Genomic DNA, 13178 nt, shown 5'->3' on the forward strand with positions numbered 1-13178 from the left:
CAGAATTTATGTGTTTTTTATCATATACATTGAACTATTGATCTCGCCCCTAATGCGGATACAGATCGCATCGTAGGAAACAATTCCAATGCGAATCAGAAACGATTCTGAAACACAATCTGAATCAGAGAGTGACCATAAAACGGGTGAAGTCGATTGTTGCCTTCTGCCAGGCAGTCGATCCCCAACTTTATCAGATTTCTCAAATAGTTTTGCATAGTTGCAAGCCCTGCTTCATCACGTACTGTATATTTTTTAAAAGCAACCTAAATTGACACCATGTCACTCTCGAGGGCAGTCCTGAGGCTTGGGAAAAACTTACGGGTTTGCTATCGAAGTCACCAAGGTATCATCACTTACGCAACACCGGTAAGGGATTATGTATATTAATATTATGGAATGGTGCATAATTTGCCATCATGTTTTGATATTTCTTCTTGGCATAGCATGATTTATTTAGGTCAGATCAAGTTTAACCGACAGAAATCCCTATCTCAATCGTGCAAGCTGGTAGGTCTGCCTGCTGGGTGCATGGCTCCCCAGGCACTGAATCTCCACCATCTGAGAAGAATGAAAATGTAAATGTACAGTACTGTAATATTAATATACTACACTAGTATACTAATTCAACATTTGATGTACGATATATACAGACTACAGTACGTATATATTATAATGTGTACATGTATTATGTAATTGCAATACACTTGTCAATGTAGTATTACAATAAAGAGAGAACATGTCTGTGTCTGTCTGTGTGTCTGTGTCTGTGTTAAGACTGTAAATTGCAATAATACAGTGTAATCAAGACAGCCTTTCATTAATAGTATTTGTACACTACACAATTAAGAGTCAAACAAGTTACAGAGAGTGGATCCCAAATTTTCTTTGATGTCATGTCATGTGTGCATCATTATGGTTGTAATTATTATGTACAGGCTGACATCACGTGTCACTGTAGGCATAAGAAACAAGCTGGAGAGACGCAGCTGTGGTCTGAATAATGGGAACATGCAAAAGCCATGTACATGTAGCACCCCAGCCCCTGCAGCCCCAGCCCCAGCCCATGCAAATGAAATATCAATGTGTAAATAGCCTTGTGCACCCAGGATGCTCATGTATATATTCATGACTTGCACATGTCCATGGTATATGAATATTCTGTATGTACATGTATTACCATATAATCTATACATTGATATAAGTTATAACAGCTTGTTTTGCATTGCAAGATATGTGTATCCTTTTTCATTGATACTAAATTTTGTGTGAAATGTCTGTTTATTTCTAAAAGGTATACACATGAATAAATGTGGATGTAGATATGGGAATGACTGCACATTTGACATGAACTTGATGAAGGAAGAAGTTTATGATTAGAATTTAGAATATCCTGTTTGTAATTATTTAATGTTCGTAATTGTAAAAATCATGGTATTCTGATTCATATTTCTTCTTCACAGAGAATACAGTTACCTACATGTACAGCCATAAGGAAATACTCTGATAAAGTGACAGAAGCCAACTTTACAGCCAAGGTAATTTCCAAATCATGTACATTGTACATTATGTCAAAAGTACATATCAGGTATTTTATCTGAAGAGTGTAGAATGTGCATAGTCATGTTATGTATCCAGTGATTATAGATACATGAAAGTGAGGCTGTGATCATCTTGACTATAACATCTCGGTACCTGAAATAGAATGTTATCACCCAGGCACATCATACAAATAATGATCATTCAGTTTCTTGGTCGACACCATTGCTTCCATTTCATGCTCTACACATGCATTACTATAGACAGGGGTGAACAAATCATTTTGTGAATCGGTGGTTTCTGGACCAGTGCCTTAAAAAATCCAGTGGTCCTGCTGAAAGAATTAGTGGTCCAAGGTCCCGCTAATGTGAAATATTAAATCTTGCCTATGAATCTGTATATTCAGATGACTTTTTAACATAGTTATTAACAGTAAGGTACTGGTCTGACGGACCAGACAAAGTAAAATTTGTGTGGTCCACCCAGACCCACGACCAGTGGATTTGTTCGCCCCTGATAGATGTGCATGTGAATATGTCTACCTTCTATTTTGACCTTTTAAGTTTTAACATGAAGTAAAATACTAGTGTGGGTACCAAGAATTGTGGGTGTTCTGATAGTCTCCATGACACCAACACAACTGGTGGTGTAGTGGAGACTATCAAAACACCATTCACAACTGTATGCTAAAGTCAATCAAGTGCACTTGCAAAATGTTTCATCGTTAGTGATCTATTCATTTCATGGAAGTCAAGCAAGGTATCTGATGTCAGTCATGGTCACAACAACACGCACAAGCAACATGCAGTCTGGTTAAAGTACCTTCTGAAAGCTGACTGATTATCATTTCAATATTCACCCTAATTTGTTTCATTTTAGTTAAAGACATCAAAAACAGGTCAGATGATCAACTCAGTCTTTGGAAAGTATATATGTCATGACTGACCACAAAACAAAAGCAGTGTTAAAAGATCAGTATTTAAGTCCTGCAATAGCATTTTACCTCATCATGCTAGAGGGTCAAAGTAGAACAAAAGATTTGACTTATTTGCACTTATGTCTCATATACCTCACACGTTCTGACATATATTCATATCGAACATATAATAGTGTTCGGAGGGGAAGTCATTGTCTCGATCAAAAAGTCAAATGATTGTTTTTTAATAACATGCCTATTAGGAAATGAAATTCTCTTTCAGATAGCAAAATGATAAAAAACAACTTTATACAACATTTACATCAACCAAATTTTTGTTTACTGTTTCTCACAGGAATATAATCTGCATAAATTAGACCAGGGTCCATCAACTGAAGTGAAAGTAACTCGTGATGAAGCCTTGGAGTACTACAGACAAATGCAGGTTATTCGGCGCATGGAAACTGCAGCTGGCAACCTTTACAAAGCTAAAGTAATCCGGGGATTTTGTCATTTATATTCTGGACAGGTATGTGTTCAAAGAAATCACGTTTATATGACAGTAGATTCTGATAAGATCACCTGATATAAATATCCCTAGTGCATGTCATTCATTGTTAATGTCAGTCTTGAATTATGGAAAATTTGTAATGTTTGTGAACAGAGATGAGACTGCTTAACTGTTTTTATTTATGTTTGGTGTAGTCTGTAAGGTATGCCGTGATGGGGCGCGCTCACACATCGGTCAATCCCAGAAACAACCCAGAAAAGTAATTTTCACCTGACCAATCATGTCTGCTACTGTCTGTGCCATTTGTGGTGCTGTGGTACAAATATGAGTCAAATTTAAAAAAATCACAATTATTTTCTCCAGTTCTGATAAAATTCAATTTATGCAGGTATAATTTTATTTTCACCCAATATTTTTTTCTTCATTCAGCTGAAAAATTCTCCTGTAAGGGATTTACTATTCATCACTCGTACTCTGACTTAGAGTGACCTTATGGGCTGAGCTGAATGAAGGATAATATGAAGAGTAAAGTTATCTATAATAAGTTTATCTGTATTACCAATGTGTTGAAATGTGTATTTATTTGTAGGAAGCATGTTGTGTTGGCATTGAAGCAGCCATTAAACGTGATGATGCTATCATAACTGCATATAGAGCACATGGATGGGCATATACCAGAGGTATATCTGTACATGGAGTATTAGCAGAACTAACAGGTTAGTCAGTCACACATGTACATACATACGTACATGCACACGCACACACACACACACACACACACACACACACACACACGCACACACCTACAGACAGACACACAGACAGACACACAGACTCACACACATACTCACACATACACAGATAGATTTGACAGATTTGACACAGACACAGATTTGACATATATATATATATATACTTAGAAAATACTTGTGACAGGTTTTATCATTAACTGTCTCATGACACATTATGACAAGGCCTTTTAGGTCACTCATACTTTCCTTGGCTGAAGAGAAAAAAATTTGTGGAATTCTAAATAGTAGTATAAATTGACTTTATTTTAATTACATATTTGATATTTTGTTCACCTTGAAGGTCGAAATACAGGCAATGCTAAGGGTAAAGGAGGCTCAATGCACATGTATGCACCTAATTTTTACGGAGGAAATGGTATTGTAGGAGCACAGGTATGACAACTTTTACTTGTCTCAAATCTTCATTTCTTGACACACAATTATCAATCAACAATCAAATGCGGGGTATGTTTGTGTAAAAATGGTAAACATTTTGATGAAGAAAAAAAAACATGAAAAAACTTCTAACTATCATTCCTTGGTCAGTCATTATTTTTACCGGGATCATTTTTATGACTTATTATAATAATATTTTATACATACAGAAATGATTTTATAAAAGAATCTTTTTTTTTGAAAAAAATTGAAAAACAATCTCCATGTGTCTTTGAGGAGGAGTTTGCGTTTACATGAACATCCTGTCGTACTGACTTCTCCCTGAGGTGGGAGTTATGAAGGTGTTTTTGTGGCTGTGATATATATGTAGCTGGTGTGAAAAACTATCATGAGTGAGGCCCAAAGCCTGTATGACGCACCACTGACACACAACAGTTTCTTGTGACCCACAAAAATGTGGTGTTTACAGAATCATTTTGTGTATGGTGACTTGCAAGGAAACCTAGCCTGAAAGATACAGTCATGAATTGTTTCCACTTATATGGGTAGTGAGTGGTTACGTAAGCGGACCAACAAACTGGAGCTTTCAGAATAAAGGAAATCCAATTTTTTACCATTTTGACTTGCATTTTGATTTGCAAGAAAAAACGTTGACTTTTATGAGAAGGGACGCTATATCAAGTGGTCCTAACTCATCCTTGAGTTAGGAGTTATACATGGGAGGGTTTTTTTTTTGTGCCTATGGTGTGAACGTGGCTAGCATTAAAACTAACCACTCTACTTGTTTTTAGGTACCACTTGGTGCAGGTATTGCATTTGCAATGAAGTACATGGACACTGACAATATCTGTGTAGCACTGTATGGAGATGGTGCTGCAAACCAGGGACAACTATTTGAGGTTTACAACATGGCTAAACTATGGGATTTACCAGTCATATTTGTATGTGAAAACAACGGATATGGTATGGGCACAAGTGTGGAAAGAGCCTCAGCAAGTACAGACTACTTTGAGAGAGGAGATTATGTTCCCGGCATTCGGGTAAGATTTATGCTTCACTGTTCTCCCTGATATACAGGTCCACAAATTTGATTAAAATGTGGTGTACTGGATGGCTAGTTGTTCAGTTCAAGCTATTATCAAATTTTCTAATTTTGTTCCATTGTCTATCTTATGTCCAAGTTAATGATTTTATTATATGTATTTACTTACAGACTGATGGCATGGATGTACTTGCTGTAAGAGAAGCTACAAGGTTCTGTGCTGATTATGCCAGGTCAGGCAAGGTATGGCAAAGTTCTCAAAATATACATATATTTGTTATTAATCCCCCCCCCCCACACACACACACAAGCGTGCACACAAACGTGCACAGACACATGAACACAAACTCTCACACCAAAACATGCACACTCAAACACACAGTCAAACACACATACATACATACATACATACATACATACATACATACATACATACATACATACATACATACATACATACATACATACATACATACATACATACACACACACACACACACACACACACACACATACATACATACATACACATACATACATACATACATACATACATACATACATACATACATACATGCACACGCACACACAAAAAACAAAAACATGCAGTCAAATACACACAGACACACACACAGACACATGCACACACACAGACACACACACACACACAGACAGACAGACACACACACAGAGACACATACAGGCACACAGACACATACATAGCCAGTTAATTAGAACGATATATTCACATCCTGTTCTCACTCATTTACTCAAAATATTATACATGTTATACTATAATACATTATCTTTCATGCGATACAACCCCAATTAGGATTTCATAAATTAATAAAGTTAACAATGCTCATAAAAACTGTGGATATTGATCACTGTCATAGTTTAGCTTGGCTTATTGATTAGGTAGTAATATTAATGTTATTATGTAAGTGGTGTTGTTAGATAAACTCTCCCATTATAATGAAGCATATCACAGTCATTTATAAATCAAAACCAATTAACCTATCAGGTCTGGTGGATTTCTATTTGTATGGATTACAGGGTTTAATGTCTATGCTAAGAATTCAGGCAAAATAAAACAAATATTGTTTGTTGCCGATATGATTTCAGAAAATACAAATGTCTGGTATTTTTATTTAAATTTTTGAAAAATTACTTCAACCCAAAGTCATACTCGTTCATCACAATAATTGTGTGATAGTTTGATGAGGTGTAAAAGAAGTAAATGAAGACAGTTATGTGTGATGTAGATGAACACAATATACAGACTAGACTGTAAAGTATAAATTCAACTCACAATCTGAAGAGACCTGAATTCTCTGGAAGTGGATGACCAAACAAAATCATGTAGAAATAAAGTAACTTTTCATTTTGAATATAAAAAATATACATAAATTTACATGAAAATAGAAAAAAAAATTCACCATTTTACCTACAGTTTTTAAAATGTTAAAAAAAAATTGTTTAGGGTCAGTGGCTTAAACTAGGGTTTGTCAGGTTATCAGGGGGAAAAAAGCGTTCTATTTGGCTTACTTAAGTTTTTGATCGGTGTGTTGTGTGATGGTGTGACATGTAGGGATAGGGAAAAATCTGGTAAAATTTACATCTTCAAGCTACACTATCTGTAATTGTTCATGTGGTATTATTTCTTTCAATCAGACAACAAACAATATATTCACTGTAAATTTAAAAAAAACAATAGTTAGACATTGTACATATTGATCAGAGGGAGTTAGCAGAAATAATATATTCATGATGGCACAATGAATATTCATGACTCATGAGTGCTTATTCCATTCAGTGTAAAAAAATCTCTCATGAATATTCATTGTGCAACCATGAAGAGAGAGAGAGAGAGAGAGGGAGAGAGAGAGAGAGAGAGATAGAGAGAGAGAGAGAAAGAGAGAGAGAGAGAGAGATCGTACTGAATGTTATTCTGTTATTCATAATTTTTTGATTTCAATAATTCCATATAATTTATAAATAGATCAGAGTACCAATTCTTAATTATTTCCCTGTATTTATCCCAGGGGCCAATTTTAATGGAGGTTGCAACATATCGCTACAGTGGCCATAGTATGAGTGATCCTGGTACAAGTTATCGTACTCGTGAAGAGATCCAGGAAGTCAGAAAATCTAGAGATCCAATCACTGGTTTCAAAGAGCGTATGACATCAAGTGGTCTTGCTACCGCTGAGGAACTTAAGGTAAGTGACTTTGTTTTGGCAATAAGTATAGATTCCTGAGAGAGGATCCCTGAGAGAGGATCGATGATTTTCATTTGTTGACTTATCTTCGACATGTTTTGACATGTAAATAATAATATATAAATAATGCTATTAAAGTAAGAATGAGCATCATGGACAAATTTCACTGAAAATCCAAGTTATCATAATGTCTCCAAACTGGGCCATATGAAAGCATGCTTCTGGTCCTTTTCTTAATTCTAAATGAAAGGGTCTGGAGTCTTCTAGGAACAGAGTAATAGCAAACGTATAAAGAGTTTATTTCAGAGGTGCATTTCATGGACCCCCCCACAAACCTTGATATTGAAATCTTCCCATTTAACTCAACTTGTGGGGTGGGGGGTGCAGTCACATCATTCATGTTAACTCAACTTACCCTCCCAATGTTAGTCATGTGGGGTGCAGTCACATCATTCATGTTAACTCAGCTTACCCTCCCAATGTTAGTCATGTGGGGATGTAACTCAACTTACCCTCCCAATGTTAGTCATGTGGGGTGCAGTCACATCATTCATGTTAACTCAGCTTACCCTCCCAATGTTAGTCATGTGGGGATGTAACTCAACTTACATGTACCCTCCCAATGTTAGTCATGTGGGGATTACCTTCCCAATGTTAGTCATGTGGGGATGTAACTCAACTTACCCTCCCATTGTTAGTCATGTGGGGTGCAGTCACATCATTCATGTTAACTCAACTTACCCTCCCAATGTTAGTCATGTGGGGATGTAACTCAACTTACCCTCCCAATGTTAGTCATGTGGGGTGCAGTCACATCATTCATGTTAACTCAGCTTACCCTCCCAATGTTAGTCATGTGGGGATGTAACTCAACTTACATGTACCCTCCCAATGTTAGTCATGTGGGGATTACCTTCCCAATGTTAGTCATGTGGGGATGTAACTCAACTTACCCTCCCATTGTTAGTCATGTGGGGTGCAGTCACATCATTCATGTTAACTCAACTTACCCTCCCAATGTTAGTCATGTGGGGTGCAGTCACATCATTCATGTTAACTCAACTTACCCTCCCAATGTTAGTCATGTGGGGATGTAACTCAACTTACCCTCCCAATGTTAGTCATGTGGGGTGCAGTCACATCATTCATGTTAACTCAACTTACCCTCCCAATGTTAGTCATGTGGGGATGTAACTCAACTTACCCTCCCAATGTTAGTCATGTGGGGTGCAGTCACATCATTCATGTTAACTCAACTTACCCTCCCAATGTTAGTCATGTGGGGTGCAGTCACATCATTCATGTTAACTCAACTTACCCTCCCAATGTTAGTCATGTTGGGATGCTGTCACATTCATGTTAACTCAACTTACCCTCCCAATGTTAGTCATGTGGTGGTGCAGTCACATCATTCATGTTAACTCAGCTTACCCTCCCAATGTTAGTCATGTGGTGGTGCAGTCACATCATTCATGTTAACTCAGCTTACCCTCCCAATGTTAGTCATGTGGTGGTGCAGTCACATTATTCATGTTAACTCAACTTACCCTCCCAATGTTAGTCATGTGGTGGTGCAGTCACATCATTCATGTTAACTCAACTTACCCTCCCAATGTTAGTCATGTGGTGGTGCAGTCACATCATTCATGTTAACTCAACTTACCCTCCCAATGTTAGTCATGTGGTGGTGCAGTCACATCATTCATGTTTGTTTACATGTGAGTTTTAAAGACATGCAGCACAGCTGTATGTGGTAATTTCAAATTCTGAAGATATTTCTGTGCTAACAAGGTCAGAAGTCTTGGCATTGGTTTGGATAGCTTGCGATATTTAGACCACAACAGTGTGCCCTCTAGGCTAATGATAGTCAAATTTTGATGTTCTCGGTCAAAATGATAAAACTAGCATTTCTTGTGAGTCACCACATAGTAAGAGATAGGGGAATACCAAATTTTGGTGTGTCACTAGAAATTGTGTGTGTCAGTGGCACGTCAGATTGAAGAGGGCACACTGACACCACAATATACAACTCTCTCGACTAGGTAATGACAAGTTTTGAACTGTATTGGGAGAACCACTATGATGTACAACTTCAAATCTTGTATTTTCAATGCTTTAATTGTTTTATTTGGCAGAAAATTGACTTGGATGTAAGAGCACTGGTGGATGAAGCTGTACAGTTAGCAAAGACTGATCCTGAACTTCCACTTGAAGCACTATATAGTGATATTTATGCTGATACACCAGGCTATATGGTCAGAGGATGTCAGCCTTCTCAGAGTTTTCTCTCATCATAAATCAACTCTAGCTGTACAGAGACCATAATCTCAGAGATTGTCAGCAGAGAGTACAGAAAAGAATCACCAAGGAAACACTTGAACAGTGTTAAATCCTAGTGTGAGCTCCGTGTGAAATTTTTTTAAGACTCTGAGATAGGATTTTATTTATAAAAATCTAAATTGATGGACAAGTTTTATTAAAATATTGAAAACAAATGAAAATGATTGGAATATTGCTAACATCTCATGTCTGATTTCTTGGGAATGGAGACATACTTTTCTTTTATATCAATAAAATGTTTTGAAGTGGGTGTATTGAAACTTAAAACAAAGGTAATGAAGTGTTTGTAGAAAATTTGATGCATAAAACTATGCAAAGTGAGTCGTGAGTTATGTAAAACAGATTGAAATTTTTTCTAAATTTTAAGTCACAAATGAGATGAACTCTGTAATGAATGCAAACAATTGTATACACACTAATTGAAATCATTGTATTGAATTCTGCAGGAACACCAAAATGTTGGCGACACAACATAAGTGTGGGTGTAATTACCAATTTTGGTGGGGTTTTTTCCAAGGTGTTAACATGTTAGAAGAGGTAGGGGGAAAAATTGAGAAAAGTGTACATTAAATTTTAAGCTAGGTGAAATAAAAAGCCTTTGGAACTTGAGGTTGACTTTGAGACAAACATGTCAGGCATTTACTTTTTCTGCCAAAATCGACATAAATATATCAACATTATGACAGATGGAAGTAAAGTTAACAGAAAAAAAGTCTGCCTAGATGAATAGATACAAAACAATTGCAATTGAGTAATCAACGAAACAAGAGGTACAGCAAAATACGCCAGTCATTGGGATAAATTTAGCGCCCCCAGTGTTCACCTTGTGTGTTTCATTCCCTTTCGTTTTTCCCATTACCCTTTTCTTGCCTGGACAGTCTTGGTGTCTTTCTGTTGTTTCCACAATTGTCATCCAGTGTATTGAATACAGTGTAGTTAAACTTGTATAGCATGGCATGCCAAAAATAAAGATTTAAAGTTATAGTACATTATGCCGTTTGCCTCGTGCTTAATTTATGCTCAATGGATTCTGTTCATCGGTGACTGAGAAAGTTTCTGCATGTCATGTAGATTCCTTGGGAAATCTAGTGGAACAAAATTAGTTATACCACTGATAATAAAACCCTTGAACTAACAGATGGTAAAAATGGGTCATATATTTCTGTAAAATCCATTTTGCAGAACCAACAACTGTATGTATTTATTTATTTCTAGTTTTACTCTGTGGAGGAATTGTTATACAGTACATGTATATATACTCAAGCTGTACTAAATCATCAAAACCATTGTTAGTATCTTACTGTCAACCATAAACGGCATTTCTTGAAATGTGACGTTTTGATGCAATGTACAGTAGATATCTGTATACAGAAGTGTAATATTATAGTGTTAATTTAGACTACGTACAGAATAGACATGTTAATACATCAACTAGATACGAACATATTACTGATGATCTCAATTCAAAGCCACAATCAGAAATGTCTTGATAATGGTATAATAAATGACTTGAAATTATGAACATTCTCTCTCTCTCTCTCTCTCTCTCTCTCTCTCTCTCTCTCTCTCTCTCTCTCTCTCTCGCTCTCTCTCTCTCTCTCTCTCTCTCTCTCTCTCTCTCTCTCTCTCTCTCTCTCTCTCTCTCTCTCTCTCTCTCTCTCTCTCTCTCTCTCTCTCTCTCTCTCTCTCTCCAAAAGTAATAGTCATATTGTCTGAAAATTGCTGCGAATGTTTCTGAAAATATCAGGTAACGACCCCGGTTGGTAATACAAAGGGAAGTTCAAACGGAAATGTGTATACTCAGTTCATACTTTCTGAGGCAGTAGCTTGAGTCTCAAAGCAATATCGCGTGTATATCAGCTTATTCCTCAACAATGCGTGCATTTGTTGTTTGGGGTGGGGGCTCAGGCAACAATAGTTTCATTGGGTATATTCACCCTTCCAAACTTTTCATGATGATAATCTAGAACGTTTTTTTTTTTACAACTAGCTGTACACATTTCGAATCTGATTGTATGGGTCTATAGAAATATTACCTACATTACAATAAAATGCCAATGGAATTCCTTTGTTAATATATATATACATATATATTGTAATAATTTGTTCTTGCCATGGTCTCAGAGCAGTGAAAACGAAATGAGAGCATACCAGTCGTACATGTATTGTTTAAATAGAATTTCAGGTTGACAGAAGTATGATACATAATTACATGTGTCATGTGTTAATACTAGTATTGTGTATGCCTATTCCTCTATCGATATCATCTTCACCAACGATGCCATAAACATCTGCAGGAAAACAGCTCCACTGTGTAGACTTATTTATTATATATTGGAGATGCCGCGCAAGGGCCCGTGAGGGCGCACTCTTCGGCCCACCCCGAGTTGATCGAAGTGGTGACTGAAGGAGTGTGGTCGCCACGACTTGTCTTATACTCTATATATTGTGTGTATGTATGTGTTAGAAAATTCAAATTTTTTTCTGATCATTACAATGTTGTCTTTTTCAGGAATTCTGACAATAGCCGTAGTATTTGGTTTCGCTGATATCGGGTATATATTCTGTTACTCTATAGTCTATACTATTGGCATTATTTAAATAGATATGTATAATGGCATAATAAATATATGGCTATATGGAGAGAGATACATACATACATACATACATACATACATTCATACATACATACATACATACACGCACACGCACACGCACACACACGCGCACACACACACACACACACAGACAGACAGACAGACAGACAGACAGACATAAACGCACTATGTAACTAATCTATCAACAAAACCTTTTTAAAAATGGGGGAAATGGAAAAGTGCAAAACAAAGGATATTTCCGAAAGTGGGAGTAATAACGTACAGAACGAATATATCATAACGAACGACTCAAAAATGAAAAGCGTCGAAAAAACGACAACATTTCATTAATTACAAAATGTAATTTTTGCTGGTTTTTAATATTGCATTTTCTATCTTGATTGTACAAATGACATATGATGGCAGATGATATGAAAAATGATAAGAAAACTCTATGTCATATTATCAAAATAGTTTATACTTGCTTCAGTTGCGAAATGTACATTCAATGTGTTTCCTGATTAAATAATTAATACCGAAATATTTGAACTCTCTCTGTTTATTCCATGGATGAAAGTCGGAAGTAACTTGATCAACCAGTTAATGTTGTCGATCAAATTTAAAAAACGGAAGTATTCACCGGCACGATGACGCGAAAGGGGGATAAATTGTCGTGGGTGGCGCTATATAATCTCAGCTCTGACTCAGCTCCACTGACAAGGAGTGGTGGTGCCACCAACGACCACCATGCAGTCTAAACATAACCACCGACAAGGTATTTCTTGCTTGTCTGTGACATAACTGATTTTGGGCAGTGGTCTCAT

The 13178-nt window shown here is 36.6% G+C and overlaps 1 protein-coding gene across 1 annotated transcript; it reads left to right on the forward strand.

Moving 5' to 3' along the window:
* The first annotated feature begins 136 nt into the window (after positions 1–136).
* LOC144453947 (pyruvate dehydrogenase E1 component subunit alpha, mitochondrial-like) lies at positions 137–11200 on the forward strand. Its single transcript, XM_078145317.1, has 9 exons — positions 137–369; positions 1464–1538; positions 2811–2984; positions 3556–3682; positions 4059–4150; positions 4945–5193; positions 5367–5438; positions 7241–7417; positions 9553–11200. Exons 1-9 carry the CDS (start codon positions 280–282, stop codon positions 9712–9714), a joined length of 1218 nt encoding a protein of 405 aa, XP_078001443.1. The 5' UTR covers positions 137–279; the 3' UTR covers positions 9715–11200.
* Positions 11201–13178: the final 1978 nt, after the last annotated feature.

This window comes from Glandiceps talaboti, chromosome 3 (assembly GCF_964340395.1).
Source record: "Glandiceps talaboti chromosome 3, keGlaTala1.1, whole genome shotgun sequence".
Lineage (NCBI taxonomy): Eukaryota > Metazoa > Hemichordata > Enteropneusta > Spengelidae > Glandiceps > Glandiceps talaboti.